This window comes from Monodelphis domestica, chromosome 6 (genome assembly GCF_027887165.1).
Source record: "Monodelphis domestica isolate mMonDom1 chromosome 6, mMonDom1.pri, whole genome shotgun sequence".
Taxonomy (NCBI): domain Eukaryota; kingdom Metazoa; phylum Chordata; class Mammalia; order Didelphimorphia; family Didelphidae; genus Monodelphis; species Monodelphis domestica.
Window position 1 is genome coordinate 259,209,683 of NC_077232.1, and position 25,081 is coordinate 259,234,763.

A 25,081-nucleotide genomic window follows, 5' to 3' on the forward strand; every position below is an offset into this window, starting at 1 on the left:
TTCTATGACCATACTGTCCCAACATAGGAATTCATAAATGCAGTTTTGGCAGACTAATGAGAATCTTGGGTTCAAATCAGGATTATATGTGAGAACATCTATGCCTGACCTCCCCATTGCACCAGTGGAAGGTATAGTGGGAAGACCAAGGGACATGGTGTCAGGAGTCCAGGGGCATGCTGGTGCCAGGTTGTAAGAGTTGATTATGGAATTGTTGGTATGAGCATTTACACCTTGAGAAATCAGTGGGTCAGTGGGATGGCTCAGTGCCTGACCTGGAGGTTTAGATTCAAATCTGACCTCAGATATTTCCTAGCCGTGTAACCCTGGGCAAGTAATTTAATCTCAATTGTCTAGCCCTTACTGCTCTTCTGCCTTGGAACCAATACTTAGTATCCATTCTAAGGTGGAAGGTAAGGGGGAAAGAAGGAAGGAAGGAAGGAAGGAAGGAAGGAAGGAAGGAAGGAAGGAAGGAAGGAAGGAAGGAAGGAAGGAAGGAAGGAAGGAAGGAAGGAAGGAAGGAAGGAAGGAAGGAAGGAAGGAAGGAAGGAAGGAAGGGAAAGGAAAGGAAGAAAGGAAGGAAGGAAGGAAGGAAGGAAGGAAGGAAGGAAGGAAGGAAGGAAGGAAGGAAGGAAGGAAGGAAGGAAGGAAGGAAGGAAGGAAGGAAGGAAGGGAAAAAAAGAAAAGGAGTACCATGCACACATTTTCCATCCCAGAGAGCCAGCTGGTAAGCATTTACCAGCTCATCCCTGGGCAAGTCTTTATCTTGCTCTGACACTTCATGATAGGCAAATCATTTAACCTCCTTCAGTCTCAGTTCTAAGGACTACTTAAATCACAGGGATGCTAAGAGAAATCTTGTTTGTTTGTTTATTTTAAAATTATTTCTTTTTAAGCATTTTCCCAACGTTACATGATTCATTTTTTCCCTCCCCTCTCTCAGAGCTGACAAACAATTCCACTGGGTTATATGTACATGTATTAGCACTCAACACCTATTTTCATATTATTCCTTTTTGTAATAGAGTAATCTTAAAACCAAAGCCCCAAGTCATATACATACCCAAATGAGTGATAAATCACATTTTTTTATTTGAAAATTTTTATTTAATTAATTAAGAATATTTTTCAATGGTTTCAAGATTCATGTTCTTTCCCACCCACCCCCAACCCCTCCCATAGCTGATGCACAATTCCACTGGGTTTTAAAAAATCACATTTCCTCATGCATTTCTGCTCCCAGGGTTCTTTCTCTCTTTAAGAGAACTTCTTTATACCTTGAAGCATCCTATAAATATGAGTTGTCAATTATGTTGATTATGACCACTTATCCTGCTGGGTTGATTAGGAGACTAAAAACCCATCCCCTCACTCAAATTCCGGTGCATTTCTCACTACAGCAGACCCCAGAGTTTTTATGGTCCAGCTATGAAAGTTCATCCCAGTGTGGAGTAGCCAAGATGGCTGTCAGGAGTTCTGACGTTAATTTTCCAGCCCTGATTCAAGACAAACGATACATTCTAGAAGAGCACTGTGTAGCTCCCTTAGGGGTATATGTTACACAAACAGATCATGGACTTTTCCCACAGTGTGGCGACAAGGGAGCATGACTCCGTTCGGAAGGTCAGGTGCCAGTCTTCTGCAACTTGCTGGGGACCCTGGGCAAGTCCCTCCACTTCTGAGTCCCCTCAGCACCTTTTCAAGATGATAAATTGTCAACCAGTTGCTGATCTGTGCTGGGGAGAGGGAGTTTCTTCAATGGGAGTTTATTACACACTGAAATCTCAGTCCCAATCCAAAGAGGAAAAAAAGAGAAACTGGGTGGGTTTGTTAGTAAAATCCTTAGGTCAGATTTTGTTCTTTCCTCTCCAGCTGACCCTTTCACCACGGTGACTCATAGCCTTCATCTAATAAGTACAGTGCTCTTGCTGAGTCACTTGTTCCAATTTTATTTAAAATCTTCCCTTTTCTAGACCTGATTATTTCTGACTATCATACACAGTTATATTCAATTTGCAGTCATAATGAATCTGAATGCAGTCCTAGAAGAGAACTGCTAGGATCAAATTATACTTTAAACCTCCACTATGGATTCCATTTGTGCCAAATCTGGGCTAACTAAACAGGTTGTGGGGCTTTTTGCGTGGCTAACCCCCTTTTTAATGGGAGCACAGATTTGCAGATAAGATTACAGGTATTTAAGGGAACAAGCTTTTTCTAACCCTCTTCAACCACTTACAGTGACTATTTACATAAAAATAAATTTGTCTTAGTTTGCAGCAATAAATAAGTAACAGTCCCTCTTTCTGTGCCCTGGTCAGAGCCACCTGTAGAGTTTTTGTGCTTAGATATTGTAATGGTTCACCATTTCCTTTTCCAGTTTATTTTACAGATGAGGAAACGGAGACAAACAGGGTTAAATGACTTGCCCAGGGTCAAACAACTAGTGTCTGGGGCCAGATCTGAACTCAGAAAGATGAGTCTTCAGGCTTTTAGGCTCAGCACTCTTAGCTACTGCATCACCTAGCTGCCTTTCCCAATAATTAGAGATCTCCAAAAGTGGAGTGGGTTGCTTTGGGAGGTGGCTGGTACATCCTCATGGATCCTTTTGAGGACAGGCTGGACTAGAAGATCTCTGAGATCTTTTCCGCTTTGAAATCCTGTAATTCTGTTCTGGAAGTCTTGTTATCCTAACTATTTGGTTACATATTGTATTTCACATCCTAATGATCTCAAATAAATAAGAAATTTAATTATAATTTCAATTATATATTGCTGTATTTGAAGGTATAAAGGGATTGATTCCCACAGTATCTGAAGTGTACCAAAAGCATGGGAAAACATCTCACATCTTATTACTATGTTAAAGTAAAAAGGCTACCAATCAAAAATTACCAAGTACTGGCCTACGAGCTGAGAATAATCTGCCACACAGGGAGGATATCTTTAATGAGGGTGTTTGAAGGGAACAGACAAGGAATATCCCACAGAAAATCCCATCTTTACCATTACCCAATAGATTGAAAGATTCCCCCAAATAACAGACCCCTGTTGACTGTACCTGTTGACTATAAAGCAGAACATTTCCTTCTAATCTTCCCTCACACAAGATGTCTCCAGTACCACTTCCAATGGCCGATGATTCTTAAATCATCTTTTTATTTATTTTTATTTTTTCCCAGATTTACTTTTTATTCAGTTACATGTAAAAACACTTTCTGACAATTGCTTTTTGACACTTCAAATTCAGATTGTCTCCCTCCCTCCCTCCGAACCTCCCTCCTCCCTGGGGCGATGAATAGTCTGGTATAGATTATAGTCCTGCTTTCATGTAATAATATATTTCCATATTGATTATGTCACGGCAGAAGACACATATCACACATGCAATAGACATCTCATGAAGGAAGTAGAGTGGAAGATGGCATGCTTTGATCTGTACACAGTTCCTTCTTTGGCTGTGGAGAGTATTTTCATCCTGAGTCCTTTGTGGTCATCTTGTAGACTTGCTTTGCTAATAATGGTTTAGTCCTCAGTTAATCATTGTATAATATTTCTGTCAATTAGAGAAATGCAAATTAAAACAACTCTGAGATACCATCTCACACCCATCAGATTGGCTAACATGACCAAAAAAGGAAAATGATAAATGTTGGGGGGTGTACATTGTTCCCTGGTTCTGCTCACTGCACTTTGCATCAGTTCCTAGAAGTCTTTCCAGGTTTTTCTGAACTCATCCCATTTCCTCATGGCACAACAGTATTTCATGACAACCCTATGCCACAACTTGTTCGGCCATTCCCCAAGGACTGGACAACCCCTCAGTTTCCAATTCTTTGCCACTAGAGCCATTAAAAATATCTTGGTACAGATGGATCCTTTCCCCTCGTCTCCCATCTCTCTGGGATACAGACCCAGTAGTGACATTTATGGGTGAAAAGATAGGCGTCCTTTTGTGGCCCTTTGAGCCGGCTTCCATATTGCTCTCCGGAATGGTTGTCTGGGTTCACAAGTCTATCAACAGTGCTCCAATTTTCCCACATGTATCTTCGTGGCTATATTAGCCAGTCTGATAGGGGTGAGATGATATCTCAGAGCTGTTTTCATTTGCATTCCTCTAAAAAATAATTGTTTGGAGCATTTTTTAGATGGTAAACCATCTTTCCTGTTATTCCCTAATCTCTCTGCTTTACCATTTCTGCAACTGGGCTCTCCCTTCTTGACCAAGAGCTCAGTCTACTCACCCAGCCAAGGCAGAAGCAAGTCTTCAGAACTGTTTTGTTTTGAATGTAAATTGGATTTCTTTAGATCTATTCCTTTTTAAAAATTGACTTTAAAAGTTAAAAAAAATTTTTTTATCAAGCCTCACTGGGTTCACAGGGAGCTAAGGAGCCTTTGTTCCCACCCCCAGCGACTTCCGCAGCACAACAGAAACGGAAAGCAGTACACAGGTACGCACGCACACATGCATGCACACACACGTGCACATGCATGCACACATATGCACACACCGACTCAAACACAGATTTGAGGAGTGAGGAGACAACATCAACTTCTTTCCAAGGAGTTTTGTTTTTTTTTTAAACTCTTACCTTCTGTCTTTGTATTCATTGGAAAACAGAAGAATGGCAAGAGCTGGCCAATCAGGTTAAGAGACTGGTCTAGGGTCACAATGCTAGGGCCACGTTGAACCCAAGATCTCCTGTCTCCAGGCCTGGTTCTCTTTACTGAACCACCTCATTACCCTTCCAAGTAGTCTTATTTAGTAGTTTTATGGGTGAAAAAAGCCTGGTCTGGAAAAACTACATATTCCACTTACTTGTTCTCCAGCGACTCGCAATCACGGCAAATACCTGAGAGCCTCGTAACAGAAAGGAAGAGCAGGGGCGCTTCAGGAACGCCTGTGGCTGCTCCCGGGGTCAGGGGAGTCTTCTCCATTCTCCAGGTTGTCCCTTCAAGTAAAAACAGCGAAGGGAATAAGGGCCTTTGATGGGGAATTAGAGAACAGAGGAATGAAACCCAGGGCAAAAGGAATGGTATCGATAGTAATGGCGATGATCGTAGGAAAGGCTTTTTTATGCTTTACCCTTGGCTAAGGGCCCTACATATAGGATCTCCTTTGATTCTCACCACAACCCTGGGAAGTAGATGCTAGTATGATGCTCATTTTACAGAGAAGTGAGTTGGCTTTCTCCAAGTGGCACAGAGCTCTGAAATCACGTCTTCATGGCTCACTGTCCAGTTAGAAGTGACGAGGAGGTCAGTGTCCTCTTCTAGAGGAGGAAGGAGGAGACCGAGGAATAAGCAGGAGTGCTGAGATGGATCTGAACCCAGGCGATCACAGAGATCACCGGGGAAGGGTTAGAGAAGTCAGTCAGTGCTGAGACACGCTGGCCCCACATGAACAAGAGTCTTTCCCTGGACTCTATCCAGCATGGACTGGAATCTCCCAAGACCTGTCCAGCCAGATGACGACTACCCACATATGAGCAGTCATGAAAACACAAACGATAATCCCAAAAGAAACTAGAAAGACTTTCTAAGTACTCTGAATCTCAGACAAGAAAGTGAAGACCCTAGGGACATGAATAATTCTTAGATTTGCAAAAGTGGAATGATTTCTCAAAATGTGAGAGTTGGGAAGGAATTTAGGGGTTGCATAGTCCATCCTCCAAAAGATTTCATTAAGTCTCTTTTGTAGTATCTGGACTAGGCATCTAATCTCTGCTAAGATATTTCCAATGATGGGGAGCTCACCACCTCCTGAGGAGGAAATCCATTACTTTCCAGCTCTAATTAATTGATCAATTAATTATGTAGTGATAGTGTAGATATTGGGGTCACAGGAAAGAAGCACCATAATGAATATGAGTATTTTGCTAACTCAGTATTGTTAAATATTTAATTTCTTTATTTTTAAACCCTTACCTTCCATCTTGGAATCAATACTGCGTATTGGCCCCAAGGCAGAAGAGTGCTAAGGGCTAGGCAATGGGGGTCAAGTGACTTGCCCAGGGTCACCCAGCTGGAAAGTGGCGGAGGCCACATTTGAACTCAGGCCCTCCCATCTCTAGACCTGGCTCACTATCCAGTGAGCCACCTGGTTGCCCCCACTACTCTTATTTTAAAGGTGAGTAAATCAAGGTTCAGTTTTCCGTACTCTGCAATTTGCCTACTGAGTGTTCCAGTATTGTTTTTGTAATGCTATAAAGATGGCCCCAAACCTGATCCATCTATTTTTTAAAAGCACAAGAACTTAGTGTCACCCGTGGACAAGACCTTTAGAGCTATAAATGGCTAACCTCACGAAAACCGTATGTCGATATTGTCTGTCAGGGTCCGAATTAGGACTCAGCTGAATCTTTCACCTCCCTTTAGGAACTGTGGACACGCCGTCTCTGCACGACAGAATCCAGGCTAGCCCGGACCCCCAAAAGGTAACAGAGCCGTTCTCAACGTCTGCTTTAAACTTCCTGGCACCAATCTAGCCCTTTCCTGAAACGCCATCGCCCTCGTTAGTGTGGCTGAATCACCCACTCAAACGGTCTGGGTGAAACATCTAACGTGGCCAAGGATGCGCCCTGTGTCGCCGGCACAGGCGTGGCAGAGGCGCCTTTGGCGGGACCCATTGCTGCTGGCCCATCACTGACAGTGCTGTGCACGACTTGTGCCCACAGGCATTGAGTGATTTCATGAGCAGACAGAAGACCGGGAGGCTAGCAACCGCAGAGGAAGTGGCCCTGTTGTGTGTGTACTTGGCTTCTGATGAAGTGAGTGCTTTCTTCTCCTGGGCATGAGTTCTGCCTCTCTCGTGGTCCCGCATCTGCTCGTCAGGAATGTTCATTTTAGTGGGGAGCTGGGTGGCTCCATGGATAGAGAGCCAGGCTCAGAAACGGGAGCTCCTGGATTCAAATGTGGCCTCAGACACTTCCCAGCTGTGTGACCCTGGGCAAGTCACTTGACCCCCATGGCCTAGCCCTTACCGCTCTTCTGCCTTGGAGCCAATACACAGTATTGATTCCAAGATGGAAGGTAAGGGTTTAAAAAAATGATAATTTTAGGGAACAGGCAAACATCATGGTGGTATGGCAACCCCAAAAGGCCAAGTCACACTATAACTTGTTCAAGGAAAAGCTAGTAATCACCTTGTTTTGATTCAAGCCTTTGCCTTTTTTATTTTTCTTTGCTTGTTTTAAAACCCAGGCTTCCAACGCCGAGAGAGTGGGACTGTCTCTGTGCACCGACTTTTCCACTTAAATCTCCTTCACGCACAAGTGTCTTTGTGCACACTCATCTATCATAGATGAAAGCTCCCAAAGTCAATCGTCATCCTCGGTTACCGAGAGACTACTACTACTACTACCTTCTGACAGAATTAATACTAAGCACTGGTTATAAGGTAAAAGAAGTTAGGGATAGGCAATATATATATAAACCCTTACCAATTCTGTCTTAGAATCAATACCGTGTACTGGTTCCAAAGCAGAAGAGTGGTAAGGGTAGGCAATGGAGGGTAAGTAATTTGCCCAGAGTCACACAGCCAGGGAGTGTCTGGGGTCACATTTGAACCCAGGACCTCCCACCTCTAGACCTGGCTTTCAATCCACTGAACCACCTCGCTGCCCCTTATTCTCTAAATTTCTTTAAAAAGCTGTCTTTTTCATTAGCTCCTGTCCTTCATTTTTCACAAAGTAAAAATTAAGGGTCAAAAACAACAAAATGGTCATCACAGAAGAATTTATTTTACTTATATATATATTTATATATTTTATTTTAAATATATATTTATATATAATATATACATTTACTGTTGGGAAGAACATTAGAGACTATCAGGTCTACCCCACTCATTTTGCAAATGAGGAAACAGACTCAGAACGTTTTTGCAAATTGCCCAGAGTCACACATTTAGTAAATAGTCAAGGTAGGACTTGAACTCAGATCTTGTGGCCTCCTAACTCCAGTTTCTCTAGGCACTTCATCACTGTGACAAATAACAACTAGGTAAGTCATGCCAATTAACTTCCTGTATAATAAGGACTTCAGGTTTAGCCAATGTGAAAGAACCACTTTAATTATGCCCAGGGGATATTTTGGCTCATAAAATTTATAGCTTGGAGAGAAGGAATGGTTTGTTTAGGAAAATTCCACCATTCAGTTTTCATGGATGCCAACCGGTGTATAATCAGTGTATAAGGAAATGACATGGATTTTTCTTCCACTCTATATTAACTGTTTGCTGTCCATTTCTTCCTTAATAACTAGTGTACCTGTTTTTGGTATGGAATCAGGAAAAAGGAAAGAATCTTGTAAGACTCTAAAAGATTCTCTCCCTCTTTATATTACACCTTCTCTTGTTAAGTGATCAGAGAACACAACTATCATGCTAATTCAATGGTCAAGGAACTGGACATGGAAAAGGAAAAGTGTGCTTGGAGGGGATGATGGGACTGTGGAATTAGCCCTTCAGGCAGGGACTTCATGCCACTTGGTTAGCAGACCTACCAAAAACTTATTGAATTGGAAAAATAAAATGTAATCCTGATGTCATAGAAGAGTGTGTGTTGACTCTGAAGGTGGAGGATTTGGGTTCACATTCACCATTCTGAAACTGGTGGTTGTAAAAATTAAAATGAAATCTCAAATAATAAAAATATACTTTAAGGGATTTATTAATGATCATTAGAAATCAAGGAATAAAGAGGATACAAAATAAAGACCACATGTTCGTGGCTGATCAGCCAGTTTAAACACCCACCTTACCACCACCAAGCTCAGGACAGGAAGTAAAGAGGTGGAACCCTCCATGTCCCCGCCTAATATTCCCTGTCTACAGGAAGTAGGTAATGATGGGAAATGTAGTTCTTTTTTTAGGGTAACAGATTTTCAGTTATACATGGTGTTGGGCAAGTTGTTAATCTCTCTTGATCTTAGTTTTCTCATCTGCAAAATGAAACAGTTAAATTTAGGGAATTTCTAAGGTCCTTTTCAAGTTAAATATATGATTCTGTGATTCTTATATTCTTTCCAAGACTTAAGATTTAAAAGAGAGTGATCAGACAGATTCCTTAGAAAATTATAAATGGAAGAGACAGTTGGGGGTTTTCCTCCAACTCTTCAAGACTTCTGTGATTTGTGACCAGAAATTTGGGGATTCCCTCCATTGATGTGAACCCCCACTTCTCTTTGACCAAGGAGAAGGTCTTTGTGAGTTGTGGCTCAGATTCATCATTACCCTACAGACAACTGGTATGAGCCTGCCCAGCCTTAACTGGGTAGGGCTCCCTCAAGTCTGCCACCAAACCCAATCTTCAAGATTTTACTGATGGGTAGGATCGGCATCAGAAAAGCAGGATGCCATAAGATCACATCTCCACAGGCTATGAAAATCAATGACTAATGAGCCATTCACTACCAAAAAGGACAGTGGGAGTCATAAGAAGAATGGAAATTTGCATGTTCCTCATATGTCTGACTTCCTTCAAGATAGATATACATACACACTGTATACTAACCCTACTAATAATAAAACATGTTTTATATATTTATAAAATATATACACAAAGCATTTATTTTTATTATTAATAGGGATGGTATACAGTAATAACTAAATAGTTTCAGGGAACAATACTCAATTCCAAGATGATGTCAGACTGAATGAAATGAGAAAAGAAGGTAGTGCAGTGGCTACTCTTTGAACACTTCCAAATCCATCCAATTATTCTTTCTCAGCTTCACCTATCTATCTTCTCTATACCAATATCCTATCAAAATTGTTTTTCTTTGTATCTTCAGAATTTCTTGAGAGCTTTCCCAATTTCCCCTACAGAACTATAGTTCCTGGGGTCTTACCTATCCATTTTTTGACCTCTTTGAAATCTTCTCTCCCAAAATCTAAGGTGCGTGACTGATTCTGCCTTCCCTTCCTCTACTTCTCTAGCACCAACTCTAGAAGGGAGTGATCACTTCCCCAAAATGTTCCTATTATTTCTACTCCAGTCACTACTTGGTAGGTAAGGACCAGATCAGAATACAATTTCCCTTTGTTGGTTCCTAAAAGATAGAACTATTACTAAGGCAAATTGGTAAGTTAGCATATGCTCCCTGTTTGGCAAAGGCAATATTCCAACTGATGTCAAAGGGGTACAATGCTGTTGCTGTGATACCATTGCCAAAATGGATTATTTCCTCTTTTTTTTAATTTTCATTGGCAGCCATAGCTACCTGCCTAATCTCTAAAAGTTTTGAGCCTCCGTGACCATTTCTCTTTTAAAATCTCTAATCAGCTCCAAACATCTCACATCTCAAGGTTTCTTTTTTCACAAATCTGCGTCCAGTTCATTGGGCAGAGTACCCAAGCAAACTAAACAAACTGTCTTTGCAGATTATGGGCACCAGGCAGAATTTGGGAATTTGATTATTGCACAAAGCCACATAGTTTCAACAGCTTGCGGCAAGCTAGCTCTAAAACTCCTAGAATTCACAGTGAAAAGAAAGCATTTTATCACTGTCGCCAACACGTGAGACCTTATTAGCACCATGAGACGGACTCAGAAAGTCACTTACTGAGTTACGGATGTGGATTTTAATTATGAAGAATGTTTTGAGTAAGTGTGTGTGTGTGTGTGTGTGTGAGAGAGAGAGGGAGAGAGAGAGAGAGAGAGAGAGACAGAGACAGAGACAGAGAGAGAGAGGGAGAGAGTAAGGAGAGAAAGAAGAGAAAGTGAGAAAGGGGGAGAGAAAGAACATAAAGTCATAAATATCTTTAATCATTTTCCCCTTATATTTATCATTACAGTCTGCCTATATGACTGGTAATGACGTCATCATCGATGGAGGCTGGAGCTTGTGATTTCTGAATCGTAACAGTGGAAAAGAAGCCCCTTCCTAGTTATACTTGGCTTTACTGTAAATTTTAATCACTTACAAATTTATATAGCATTTACTGGTTTTAAAATCATACTTAAATTTCATTGCTAAAGGATACATTGAATTTAATCAGTAATTTGCTTTTATTCCTCATAGAGACAAATCATAGTCATTGTTTATATTGATTCAATTGGAAGGTATTCAATCTATTACCCGATTCTGAAATATTCTTGGTCTTTTTCTGTCCTCTTGAACTTTTCAGATACTCAGAATAAAATTATGCTATATTCAGTTGTTTTTATTTTCTTTTAAAGCTATGTGTCATTTTTAAAAAATTTCAATTAAAACCATTCCAAAATGCACTTAGTATATTCATTGGTCTGGGGCAGCTAGGTGACTCAATGTATTGAGAAGAGCCAGTCCTAGAGATCAGAGGTCCTGGGTTCAAATGTGGCCTCAGATACTTCCTAGCTGTGTGACCTTGGACAAGTCACCTACCCCCATTGCCTAGACCTTACTGCTCTTCTGCCTTGGAACCAATACATGATATTGATTCTAAGACAGAAGGTAAGGGCTTTAAAAAACATTTTCAAACCCTTACTTTCTGTCATATGTAACATGTGTATGTTACATATTTATATTATTAATGTATGCTATATATTTATTTTATATGTATAGCATATGTTTCTATTATAAAATGTACGTTATAAACGTATACATGCATTGTTTCTATTATAAATTCATGTTATATATATATATATGTGTGTGTTTGGGTGTATATACCCATATATGGCCTTACATGACTCCAGAAACAGTCCGAGGCATCAGCTGTACAAACATCCATCCATCTTCGGCCCGAATGCTCTCTAACAACAAGGGGGAGCATCTGATGAGGCCACAGCAGCCAAGCTCACAAGGGAACACCGAGGAGCAGAACTGGCCGCCACCTCCCCGAACAGGGGGGCAGTTTCTCATCCCTCTTCAAACTCCTGGGTCTGGGGTCGCTGCCGTGGGCTGATGGCCCCTGGCGCTGCTGCGTATCTTTCCTGCTGAGAGTCCCCCCTGCAGGGAAAGCTGCCACTGGCTGCCTTTGTCAGGGGATGTCATTGTAATCATCCCACTTCCAGGCCTTTGGTAAATCCAACACACAGCGACATGGGACTAGCACACAAGACCTTTTTCTGCATGTCATTGCTGATCCCCAAAAGAAGCGGCCCCAGCCCTCCTTTGTTTTAAACCCTTACCTCTGTCTTAGAGCCCAAGGCAGAAGAAACAGTGACGCCTAGGCGACGGGGTTAAGCGACTGTCCCAGGCCTGGTCCTCTATTCGCTGAACCGCTATAGCTACATCTCAGTAAACGTTTAAGGACTAATTGAATTTCGACTATTATCTTTCCTTCAGGATTTAGTTCTCTAGAGGTCAAGCTTTGCTCCCAAATTATATTTTCAATGTAATTGAGGCAGAGTCCAGATGGCCACTTAGATGCAGCAAAGGCCAGACCTCTGGGATAACTCTTCCACACCAATCAGAAACAAAGTGCCACGAGGGGATAGAAAACCAAGGCTAACAATAGGACAGAGCTGGGAGACCCTCCTGCTGGATTCAGCTTAAAAGGCAGGCCCCAAAAAGCCTGCATTCTTGAAGTCTCGGCTTTAAGGAAAAGGAAGAAGGAAGGTCCCAGGACCCCTCCCCCACTCTGCTGAGCCTCTGGCAGTCATTGGAATCTTGGGGAAGAGCTCTGGCCCAGAAGGAGTACCTTGCTGGCACAGCTGTGCCAGGCTCAGGGCACTGACCACAGTCAGCAGGGAGGCAGCTGGAGGAGAAGTAGAAAGAGGGCAGCCTTGCCACAGCCAAAGCTCTCCGTCTGCCCCACCCCCCCTCGAAGTTTTGGCCTCACAGCACATCCAGTTCCTCAGATAAGCTCCAAACGGACTTAATCTTATCAATGGGGCATATAAGTTTTCAGAGGACAGGGAAGCTCAAGCTCCAACACCCCTCCCCCACTGACTGTGCTGAGAGCCACTGTAAGAATCCTGCTGACTCAGCTTCTAGGGAAAAGGCTACCACTGCAACAGAATACTTTGCTAACAGGGTGGGAAGCCCACCTCACTTCAGCCTCCATACCTTCACCTATACCTTCAGCTTCTGCTGCCAGCTGGAGAAGATCTGACCTCAGGGCTCATGAATACCATCAGCCAAATCTAGTCAATCAGCAAAGCAGAGAAAAAGCCCCTTCAGGACAGAATAGCCCAAACCCACAGATCCAGCAAATGAACAGAGGAGTAATATTACAGCCAATGACAGGGGGGAAAGAAGGAAAAAATGTGAGTAAACAACAGAAAAAGAAAAAAATTACAGTTGACAACTTCTATCTAAGCAATGAACAAAAAGCAAATGGAACAGAGGAGAATCAAGGAATACCAAGCAAAAAACACAGAAATTCCAGTGAATTGGACACAGGTTTTGGCAGAACTCAAAATACAAAAAAAAAAAAAAACAATTGAGAGGCTGAAGACAATTGGGAAAAGAACTTAAAAAGCAAAATAAGTCATCTGGAAACAGAGGCACATGAACTAAAACAAGAAAATAATGTTTTGAAAGCCAGAATTGACCAGCTTGAAAACGAGGCAAAGAAAGTGAAAGATGACATACAAAGAAAATCATGCCAAGAGGACAACCAAAAAGTGTAAAAATTAAAATTAATGTACAATAATTTAAAATATTATAGTTTAAGAGATTTATTAATAACCACTAGAAATAAAGGAATAAAAGGTAACCAAATAAAACCATATGCCCATGGCTAAGTCACCTGTTCATAAAGCCCAATCCACCACAGTGGATTCACAAGGCAGCAGGAGTCTATAAAACAAAATCAAAAGAATGAAAAAAATTGAGGAAAATATGAAGCACCTCATTGATAAAACTACAGATCTAGAAAACAGATGGAGGAGAGACAATTTAAGAATTATTGGACTACCGGAAGATCATAACAAAAGAAAAGGCCTGGACATCATTCTACAGGAAATTATCCAAGAAAACTGCCCAGAAATTCTTGAACAGGAGGGAAAAGTAGAGATTAAAAGAATCCACAGATCACCTCTTGCATTTAATTCCCAATTGACCACACCCAGGAATGTTATAGCCAAATTCAAGAACTATCTGAACAAGGAAAAATATTACAAGCTGCTAAGAAGAAGTCATTCAGATATCATGGAACTACAGTTAGGGCAACACAGGATCTGGCTGCATCCACACTGAAGGACTGGAAGGACAGAAAAAAAAAGACTTTTTTTAAGGGACCCAATAAGTGCAAATGATTTGTATTCCTATAAGAAAAGATGATATTGGTAACTCTTAAAAATTGTTATTCTTATCAGGGTAGCTAGAGGAAGTATACTTAGAGGGAACAGTGACAAACTGTACAGGATGAAGTGTCAAAAAATATATATGTATATAAAACTAGGAGTAAAAAAAGAGGAAAATACTAAAAGGGAAAAGAGACAAAATGGGGTAAATTTATATTTCATAAAGAAGCACATGGGGGAAGGGAGAAGACCAATACAATGGAAGGGTGGAAGAGGTTGGTGACAGGTAATACTTATTTCTTACACACATTGAAATTGGCTCAAAGAGGGAAGAACAATCAGATCTATTGGGGCAGAGAATTATATTGTGCCCTTTAGAGAAGCAGAAGGGTAATAAATGATGAGTAGGGAAGCAATATAAGGGAGGAAGAGGATATTGGGTAGTTTAAAAGTCACTATAGTAAAAGGGGAATCAGTAAGAGGGGAAGTGCTGGGAAGGGGAGTAACATTAGGGAGGGGAAAGGGGAGAAACTGACTAAAAGCAAAAAGTTGGAGGGGGGGATAAGAGGGATAAGAGGAAAGGCAGAACCTAAGGAGGAAGTAAAAATGGATGGAAATACACAGATGGTAATCATAACTATGAATGTGAATGGGATGAATTCACCAATAAAAAGGAAGTGTATGGCAGAATGGATTAAAAACCAGAATCCTACTATATGTTGTCTACAAGAAACACATTTGAGGCAGGAAGATATACACAGGGGAAAAGTAAGAGGGTGGAGCAGAATTTACTGGGCTGAAACTGAGACAAAGAACACAGAAGTAGCAATTATGATCTCAGACAAAGCTAAAGCAAAAATAGATATGATTAAAAGAGATAAGGAAGGTAATTACATCTTGATGAAAGGTAGTATAAAAAAAAGAAATATTAATACTCAACATATATGCACCAAATTGTAGAGCAGTCAGATTTATAAAGGAGAATCTAAAGGAGCTTAAGGAGGAAATAAGATAGTAAAACCATACTAGTGGGGGACTTTAACCTTCCTCTATCAGAACTAGATAAATCAAACCAAAATATAAATAAAAAAGAAGTAAAAGAAATATTTTTTTTTAAAAAATAGATATTTGGAGAAAAATAAATGGGGATAAAAAGGAATATATCTTCTTTTTTGCAGCACATGGCACATATACGAAGATTGACCATGTACTAGGTTATAAAAACATTGAAAGCAAATGTAGGAAAGCAGAAATAATAAGTGCATTTTTTCAGACCATAATGCAATAAAAATCATAATCAAAGGTTTTGTAGAAAGGCAGATTTAAAACTAATTGGAAGCTAAATAATCTAATTCTTCAAAACTGGTTGGTCAAAGAACAAGTCAAAGAAACAATTACTGATTTCATTGAAGAGAATGACAATTAGGAAACAACTTATCAAAATCTATGGGATGCAGACAAAGCAGTATGGGGGGGGGAGAATTTGTATCTCTGAATGCATATATCAACAAATTAGAGAGGGAAGAGGTCAATGAATTGGGCATGCAATTTAAAAAACTAGAAAGAGAACAAATTAAAAATCCCCAAATAAACACTAAATTGGAAATTGTAAAAATTCAAAGAAGAAATTAATAAAATTGAAAGCAAAAGAACTATTGAACTAATAAATAATACTAGGAGCTGGTACTTTAAAAAAAACAAATAAAATAAAGTACTTGTTAATTTAATAAAAAAAAGTAAGAAGAAAACGAAGTTAGCAGTATCAAAGATGAAAAAGGGAGACCTCACCTCTAAGGAAGAGGAAATTGAGGTAATTATTAAGAACTACTTTGTTTAATTACATGGCAATAAATATGACAATCTATATGAAAAGGATGAATATTCACAAAAATATAAATTGCCTAGATTAACAGAAGAAGAAATAGAACACTTAAACAATCCCATCTCAGAAAAAGAAATTGAATAAGCCATCAAGGAACTCCCTAAGAAAAAACTCCCAGGGCCTGATACATTCACAAGTGAATTCTATCAAACATTTAAAGAACAACGAATCCCAATATTATACAAACTATTTGACAAAATAAGCAAATAAGGAGTTCTACCAAATTCCTTTTATGACACAAATATGGTACTGATTCCAAAGTCAGGCAGATTAAAAACAGAGAAAGAAAACTACAGACCAATCTCCTTAATGAACATAGATGCAAAATCTTAAATAAAATACTAGCAAAAAGACTCCAGTAAATTATCGCAAGGGTTATTCATTATAATTAGGTGGGATTTATACCAGGAATGCAAGGATCATTTAATATTAGGAAAACTATCCACATAATTGACCATGTCAACAACCAAACCAATAGAAATTACATGATTATCTCAATAGATTCAGAAAAAGCCTTTGACAAAATACAACACTCATTCCTATTGAAAACACTAGAAAGTATATGAATAGATGGTCCTTCCCAGTAAGATCAGGAGTGAAACAAGGATGCCCATTATCACCTCTATTATTTAACATTGTTTTAGAAACACTATCAGTAACAATTAGAGAAGAAAAATAAATTGAAGGTATTAAAATAGGCAATGAGGAGACCAAGCTATCACTCTTTGTGGATGATATAATGGTCTACTTAAAGAATCCTAGAGAATCAACCAAAAAGCTAATTGAAATAATCAACAACTTTAGCAAAGTTGCAGGCTACAAAATAAACCCACATAAATCATTAGCATTTCTATATATTTCCAACACAACTCAGCAGCAAGAATTGGAAAGAGAAATTTCATTTAAAATCACCCTAGACAATATAAAATATTTAGGAATGTACCAAAACAAACACAAGAACTATATATACACAACTACAAAACACTTTCCATACAATTAAAACTAGATCTAAATAACTGGAAAAACATTAATTGCTCATGGGTAGGATGAGTTAACATAATAAAAATGACAATCCTACCCAAATTAATTTACTTATTTAGTGCCATACCTATCAAACTGCCAACAAACTTTTTTTACTGAATTAGAAAAAATTATAAGAAAGTTCATTTGGAAGAACAAAAGATCCAGAATATCAAGGAAACTAATGAAAAAAATGTTAAGGAAGGTGGCCTAGCAGTATCAGATCTTACACTGTATTATAAAGCAGTGGTCTTCAAAACAATATGGTACTGGCTAGGAGACAGAAAGGAGGAACAGTGGAATAGACTTGGAGTAAATGACCTCAGCAAGACAGTATATGATAAACCCAAAGATCCCAGTTTTGGGGACAAAAACCCACTATTTGACAAAAACTACTGAGAAAATTGGAAAACAATATGGGAGAGACTAGGTAGAGATCAACATCTCACACCCTACACCCAAGATAAATTCAGAATGTGTAGATGGCTTAAATATAAAGAAGGAAACTATAAGTAAATTAGGTGAACATAGAACAGAATACCTGTGAGATCTATGGGAAAGGAAAGATTTTAAGACCAAACAAGAGATAGAGAATATTATAAAATGTAAAATCAATAACTTTAATTACATTAAATTAAAAAGGTTTTGTACAAACAAAACCAATGCAACCAAAATTAGAAGGGAAGCAGCAAACTGGGAAAATAATCTTTAAAACAAAAACCTCTGACAAAGGTTTAATTACTCAAATTTATAAGGAGCTAAATCAATTGTACAAAAAATCAAGTCAACCCCAATTGGTAAATGGGCAAAGGACATGAATAAACAGTTTTCAAAACTATCACTAAGCACATGGAAAAGTGTTCTAAATCTCTTATAATCAGAGAAATGCAAATCAAAACAACTCTGAGGTATCACCTCACACCTAGCAGATTGGCTAATAAGACAGCAAAGAGAAGCAATGAATGCTGGAGGGGATGTGGCAAAGTTGGGACATTAGTGCATTGCTGGTGGAGTTGTGAATTGATCCAACCATCCTCTAGGACAATTTGGAACTATGCCGAAAGGGCTTTAAAAGACTGCCTTCCCTTTGATCCAACCATAGCACTGCTGGGTTTGTAGACCAAGAAAATAATAGAGGAAAAGACTTGGACAAAAACATTTATCGCCACACTCTTTGTGGTAGCTAAAAATTGGAAAATGAGGGGATGCCCTTCAATTGGGGAATGGCTGAACAAATGTGGTATTTGTTGGTGATGGAATACTATTGTGCTCAAAGGAATAATGAAGTGGAGGAATTCCATGGGGACTGGAACAACCTCCAGGAATTGATGCAGAGTGAGAGAAACAGGACCAGGAGAACCTTATACAGAAAGACTGATACACTGTGGCACAATCGAATGTAATGGACTTCTCTACTAGCAACAATGCAATGACCCAGGACAATTCTGAGGGACTTACGAGAAAGAATGCTATCCACATCCAGAGAAAGAACTGTGAAAGTAGAAACACAGAAGAAAAACAATTGCTTGATCACATAGGTTGATGGGGATATGACTGGGGATGTAGACTCTAAAGGATCATTACCCTGGTGCAAATATCAATAACATGGAAATAGGTCTTGATCAATAACACATGTAAAATCCAGTGGCACTGCTCATTGTCTATGGGGGGGGGGGGGAGAGGAGAGGGAAAGAACATGAATAACGGAACCATGAAAGAAATCTAAATTAATTAATTAATTACATAAACATTTTTAAAAGGAAGTAAATGTAATTATATCACTATCAGATATTTATACCTATCAACTTACACAACTCCCTCAGGGCAGGGCAGGATGAGGCAGCAGAGCTGGACATGGTACCATAATGGCCCCAAAATTACCTTAGGAAAAAGGTGGTGTCATGGAAAAAAACTCTGGATTTAAAGTCAGATTAGCTGAATCCTGCCCTACTTATTTTTACATTTTAATCTGCTTTATTTATTTTTTAATTTTGTATTTTTTACAGATAACATCAATAACATTTTAATAATAATTTTCTGACATTTTGTAATCAAAGTTCTCTTCCTCCCTCCCACTTCTCCCACCACCTCAAGATTCCTGACCTACTTATTAGCTGTGACAATTTTCCCCAGGCCTCCATTTTTTCATTTACAAAACTATGGAATTAAACTAAATTTACTTTTTTAATGTCCCAAACTTGAATCTTATACTCTTAGACAGGGTTGGATATTTATAAGAATAACTAGCATTTATGTATTACTTTCAAGTTGTCATCCAATTTTATCCTAACAATCCGGGGAGGTGCTATTATTATTCCCATTTTACAGATGAGGAAACTGGGGGCAGAAAGAGGTCATGAGTTGCCCAGAATCACATGACAGCAAGTATCTCAGGTAGGATATGAACTCAGGTCTTCTCATTTCCTTGAGGACAGGCAGGAATTGACTTTTGCCCTTTTTAAAAATTTTATTCTACTTTTTAGCATGGTACCTGGCATATAGTTCTTTTTTCCTTCTTTATTTTTCTTCAAAAAAGATCAATGACATCATGGAGATGCCTTGACTTGCTCAAGAATTGTATTTAAGGGAGGCAAAGTTGCATAGTCGTCAGTCTCAGTCTCTTCCAGAATCTCTGAAGTCCAGTGGCAAAAGACAAAAGTCATGGCCCAAGATGCAGTGGATGACCTGGGCTTCTTCAATGAGTAACCAAGCTCTGAGCACCCCATAGCATCTGCTGTAGCGGCCTTCATGACCATCAGAACAAATTATTCTTATCTGCCCGTTCCATGGAGGAAGTCTTCACATGCTTGGGGCTCAGCCTGGTTTAGCCCACCTGGGCAGAGAGTTGTGTAGCAGTATGGCTGCTGTGATTGCTACAAGTTCTTGGAGCCCAGGTGAGAGTGGGTGAGAGGGGAGCACCAAAGTTGGATGAGCAGCCCTGGAGACAGCTCCACAAGCCCTCACCCCAGACTGGGTGCTCCCCCTGAAATACCCCCTATAGCCCAAGGTGCCTAGTAGCATTTAATAAATGGTGATGGATGGATTGACTGACTCCCCATCTAGTCATCTCTCCAATAGATGATGGCTAGCATCACCACCAGTATGAAATAGTAGGGAAAGTGCTGGACTCAGAATTAGGAGAGACATGGGTTCGAATCCCATCTTCCCTAGCTGGATAACCCTAAATAAGGTAATTAATTCCTCTGGGTTTAATAAAATAAAGGAGAGGAAGAGATCAATAAAACCATTGGCCTAACAAGACTATTGTGGGGACCAAATGTGTATATAGCAGTCACGAGGGAAAGATGCCAAGAGAGCCTGCCTCTGTCACACGCTACTTGTGGATAAATCACTTTACCTCCTTGGGGCTCTGTCTCTTCATCTATAAAAGAAGGGGTTGAACTAGATGCCTTCAGAGGTCTCTTCTAGTCCCAACTCTTGTTCAGATATTGAGCTTTGCCACCAACTAGCATGGTTTGGGATACGTATTTAACCTCATTCTGCATCTGTAAAATGAAAAGGACTGGACATCTCAGATGCTTTCCCACTCCCAAATTCTAGGTTTCTATATAGATGGAAGGATGGGCTAATGACACTAATGATTTTGGGGGCCCTCTGGTTACATCAAAGACCTGTGATTTCTTCAGGGTGAGGACTCTTCACAGAAGATAAATAACCTGACCAAGGTCAGCTAATAATTATCAGTGGAGAGATGTGAACCCTCTAAGACATAAATGAAAATGCTGCTTATTCTTTACAAATTCATAAAAGACTTCAGGTGACATGCAAAAAACCATTAAGCATGTTGTTTTTTTAAACTCTTAATTTCTGTCATAGTAACAACTCTAAGACACAAGGGCAAGGGCTAGGCAAATGGGGTTGAGTGACTTGCTCAGGGTCACATAGCTAGAAAGTATCTGAGATCAAATTTGAACCCAGGTCCTCCCAACTCCAAGCCTGGCGCTCTATCCACTGTGCCAACTTGCTTCCCCTAAATATAGCAGTTATTTTAAAATCTTTGTATAAAAGGCAACTTCTGGAATGCCCAGTAAACACGAATCCATTGTCTCTTGTGGGTTTTTAAATTAATAATCAATAACTAAATATTACATTTTATAAAGTTTTATTGATAATAACTAAAGCAAAAGAACTGCCCGAATTCAGCCTGGTTGCAGGTCAAAAAAAAAGAGGAAGAGAGAGGAATTACAGCCACTTCAATACCATCCCACAAAATGCAAAGACACAAGAAAAAGGGAATTTTGGAAAATACTGAGGGCCTTCTGCAGGATGAAGTCCAAAGGCTCAAAATCTCCATGCATACACTCTCCTACTAAAAGTTCCCATTTTATACCTCTCCCAAAAGCCCAGTATAATCCAGCAAAGTTATAATGTATTCCCAGTCCCATGGACCAGTCCTAGATCAGATATATCAATGGAGAATTTGACACTTGGAAAGAAGGAATAATATACTGCAGCAGGGGGAGGGCAAGAGGAATGAGCACCAGAAAATCAAGAAAGATTTATGATAAAAAGAGCTCAGAAGGGAAATAACTCCAATCTGTTTAGAATCAGTGAAGGCACCTGAGGAGCAAGTTCCAGGTCTCTGCTTTCTTTTCTTTAACATGTAAGGATTAGAGAGGTGTAAACGTTTTATGGAAATTCCACTGACAGAAAAAAAGTCATCCCCAAGGGCAGCCCACACATGGAACCTACTGAGAGAGGGAGGAAACAGGTAAGAACTTGCCTAGCTGGAAATAGACCATTTCCAGAGATTTGTTTCTATTCTGGTAGAAGAGCTGTGAAGAGATAAACTATAAGAGAATTTTGCTTTTATTAAAAACTTGGAAATGTTTTTATTTTTATTAAAGCATTTATTTTAATTCCAGAAACTCTCAGTCTAAATTCAAGTGTTTAGTACCACCTGGTTGGGTAGGTGCCATGGACAATATGTGTTCAGGAATATAAAAAATGAAAACAGTTGGGAACTTTAGGCATTTTTTCATTTCTTAGACCACAAATCCCTACCTGAAAAATAGTTGTTCAGAGCTCTACTAAAAAAGTTTTAAAATGCAGCAAATAAAATAAAATCGGTTCATTACAACACCACTAGTTGAAAGGAATTATTTTTAAAATCTAAAAATATTTTAAGACCTTATGTTTTAGTAATGACGGACCAGAATTCCAAAGGACTAATGATGAAACCTGCCTAAAGATGAAACCTCTTGATGGAGAGGTCAAAGAACTCAGCATACAGAAGACAAATAGTTTTTCGAACCTGGACAATGTAGAAATTTGTTTTCATTGATTACACATGTGTTTAATGGGCTTTACCTTACTCATGGGGAAGTGTTGGGGTGGAGGGTGAAAAGACGGATTTGGGCAGATTAAAACAATCTTTTTTTTTTAATGAAAAAAGAACTTGTATAAAAGTTAGACATTCATATTGGTAAGACAAAACAATATTGAAAGATTTAGGATCTTGGCTCAGTGCAGCAACTGACCGTATTTCTATGGACTCTCGTTGAACTGTCACTCAACTCCAGAGAGAGAGAGGCGATGGTATATGTATGTGTATGTATGTACATAGAGGCATGACCATCATGGGAATTTTGTTTGGCACATTGTTTTTCTTGTTTTCTCAAATGGAGGAGAAGGGAAGGGGAAGGAAGAGAATGTACACCTGAAAATAAAGTTGAATTGTGTATTAATAACTGAAAGAAGGAACTTTAGTTATGAAATATATTAGATGAGTAGAATTGAGATAAGGAAAGGGATATCTCATTTAAAGGGTTTCTTCGTTTGTGAATAACATGAGTTCCTGTCCATGAAATAATGAAAGAATTCTCAACAATTCAAATATTTATAGGACCTAAAATTTCAGATTAAAGAACTCTCAAAAGTTAGAAAATTCTCCTCTCTTGGCACTTTCTCTGTTTTACTCTTAGTGAGTGTAGAGCACTGGGAGGTGTGCCCAAGGTCACACAGCCAGGTCCTATCAGGGAGAGGGCTTGTCCTTCTGGTTTCAGAGTCAGCAAGCTCTCTAACCACTAGTTGATGAGCAACAAATGACTAGATTTCATTAGGTCTAATCTGAAGCATTTCAAGACTATAGCAGTTGAGACCCCTACCTGGAAAGCAGAAAGAAACTCAACTAAAATCCTTAAGATTTTGATCTTTCAGCCTAACTTCAGATGTAATTTTGTATTTTAAAAAATGGATTCAAACTAGTCTCCAAAGTGTGTGTGTGTGTGAGAGACAGAGACAGAGACAGACAGACAGAGAGATAGAAAGAGAGAGACAGAGAGAGAGAGAGAGATAAAAGGAGGGAGGGAGAGGGAGGGAGGGAGAGAAAGAGAGAGACAGAGACACACACACACAGAGACAGAGAAAGAGAGAGAGAGAGAGATAAAAGGAGGGAGAGAGGAAGAGGGAGGGAGGGAGAGAAAGAGAGAGACAGAGACAGAGAGACACACCCATACACAGAGAGACAGAGAGAGACAGAGAAAGAGAGAGAGAGAGAGAAAGAGAGAGAGAGATAAAAGGAGGGAGAGAGGGAGAGGGAGGGAGGGAGATGGAGGTAGGGAGAGAAAGAGAGAGTCAGAGACACACACACACAGAGACAGAGAAAGAGAGAGAGAGAGAGAGATAAAAGGAGGGAGAGAGGAAGAGGGAGGTAGGGAGAGAAAGAGAGAGACAGAGACAGAGACAGAGAGACACACCCATACACAGAGAGACGGAGAGAGACAGAGAAAGAGAGAGAGAGAGAAAGAGAGAGAGATAAAAGGAGGGAGAGAGGGAGAGGGAGGGAGGGAGAGAAAGAGAGAGAGAGACAGAGAGACACACACAGAGAGACATAGAGAGACAGAGAAAGAGAGAGAGAGAGAGAGAGAGAGAGAGATAAAAGGAGGAAGAGAGGGAGAGGGAGGGAGGGAGAGAAAGAAAGAGAGAGAGAGAAAGAGAGAGACAGACAAAGAGAGACAGAAAGAGACAGAGAGACTTTCCCTGTGTAGAGGGAGCTCTAAGTGAGAAACTCTCTCCCTCTCCCAAAGGAGATAAGATTCACCACTCTGGTCTGTGGGAGCTGCCTAGACACTAAGAGGTAAAATCACTTACCCAGTGTCACTTGTTCAGTTTGTTGATTGACAAGAGCCTACCTGTCTGGAGCAGCTGGATAGCACAGTGGATAGAGAGCCAGGCCTGGAATTGGGAAAACCTAGGTTCAAATCTGGCCTATAGGACTTTGGGCAAATCACAACCCCAAATGCCTAGTCCTTGACACTCTTCTGTCTTAGAATTGATACTGAGACAGAAAGGAAGGGTTAAAAAAAAAAAAAAGAGGCTCCCTGTCCTAGGAGTTGTAAAGACAAAAATAAAAGTCTTTGCCTAAGAAGAGCAACCTATAAACAATTAAGAAATTACATTATATATGTGTTATATCTGTGTGTGTGTGTGTGTGTGTGTGTGTGTGTGTGTGTGTGTGTGTGTGTGTGTGTGTGTGTGTACTAAGTAATTTGAAGGCACTAAAAGCTAGGAGGAGGAAAGCGTCACCGGGCAAGGACTTCTGTATATTTGAAGGGGCCAGGGAAATGGGGGATTAAATGAAAAAAAGCTTGAGAAGCCTCAAACGCTTGGCAAGATGGAGTTAGCAATATAGCAAATTAAAATCTGATCTAGAAGTAATGAAGAAAGCAGGATGCTTGCAAAGAAACAAAAAAAAATGGGGGGGGGGGGTTTGAACCCACGAAGAAATATGAATACTCATTAAAAAATTCTACCACTGCAAAACATTCTGGATTCAGGGCCCCACTTACTTAGTGTTGATTTGACTTTTACCACTACCCTAATTGGAAAGTCATGCCCGATGCGATGAGAGTGTCCATTTCACAGATGAAGAAACCGAGGCTGAGGGATTTCCCCCAAAGAGGGCAAGAGGGAGTTGAGATTCGAACAGTCTCTTAACTCCACCACACTGCGGTGGGATCTAGCCAAACTCAAACTCGCTGGT

General features: G+C 39.9%; 1 protein-coding gene and 1 long non-coding RNA gene across 5 annotated transcripts in view; one reads left to right on the plus strand and one right to left on the minus strand.

The window, feature by feature from the left end:
• The window catches only part of BDH2 (3-hydroxybutyrate dehydrogenase 2), a 43,515-nt gene extending 32,355 nt beyond the window's left edge, over positions 1-11,160 (plus strand). The window contains exons 8-11 of one of the 3 annotated variants that reach the window (XR_008912996.1): positions 6,379-6,437; positions 6,678-6,770; positions 7,204-7,399; positions 10,799-11,160. Coding sequence is in view for 2 of the 3 variants with exons in the window: in XM_007495864.2 (XP_007495926.1) it covers positions 6,379-6,437; positions 6,678-6,770; positions 10,799-10,852 (206 nt within the window). In the remaining variant the exon portion in view is untranslated. The remainder of the gene's footprint in view (positions 1-6,378; positions 6,438-6,677; positions 6,771-7,203; positions 7,400-10,798) is intronic. The other 2 variants (XM_007495864.2, XM_007495865.2) reach the window with 2 other exon arrangements.
• On the minus strand, positions 1,180-25,081 carry LOC103092143 (uncharacterized). 2 transcript variants are annotated; one of them, XR_008912997.1, is made up of 4 exons: positions 24,888-25,081; positions 20,435-20,582; positions 4,820-4,952; positions 1,180-3,556 (listed from the first exon to the last, which is right to left on the minus strand). It is a non-coding gene; the product is annotated as an uncharacterized LOC103092143 (long non-coding RNA). The 2 variants fall into 2 exon arrangements; XR_001622782.2 differs by lacking the exon at positions 20,435-20,582.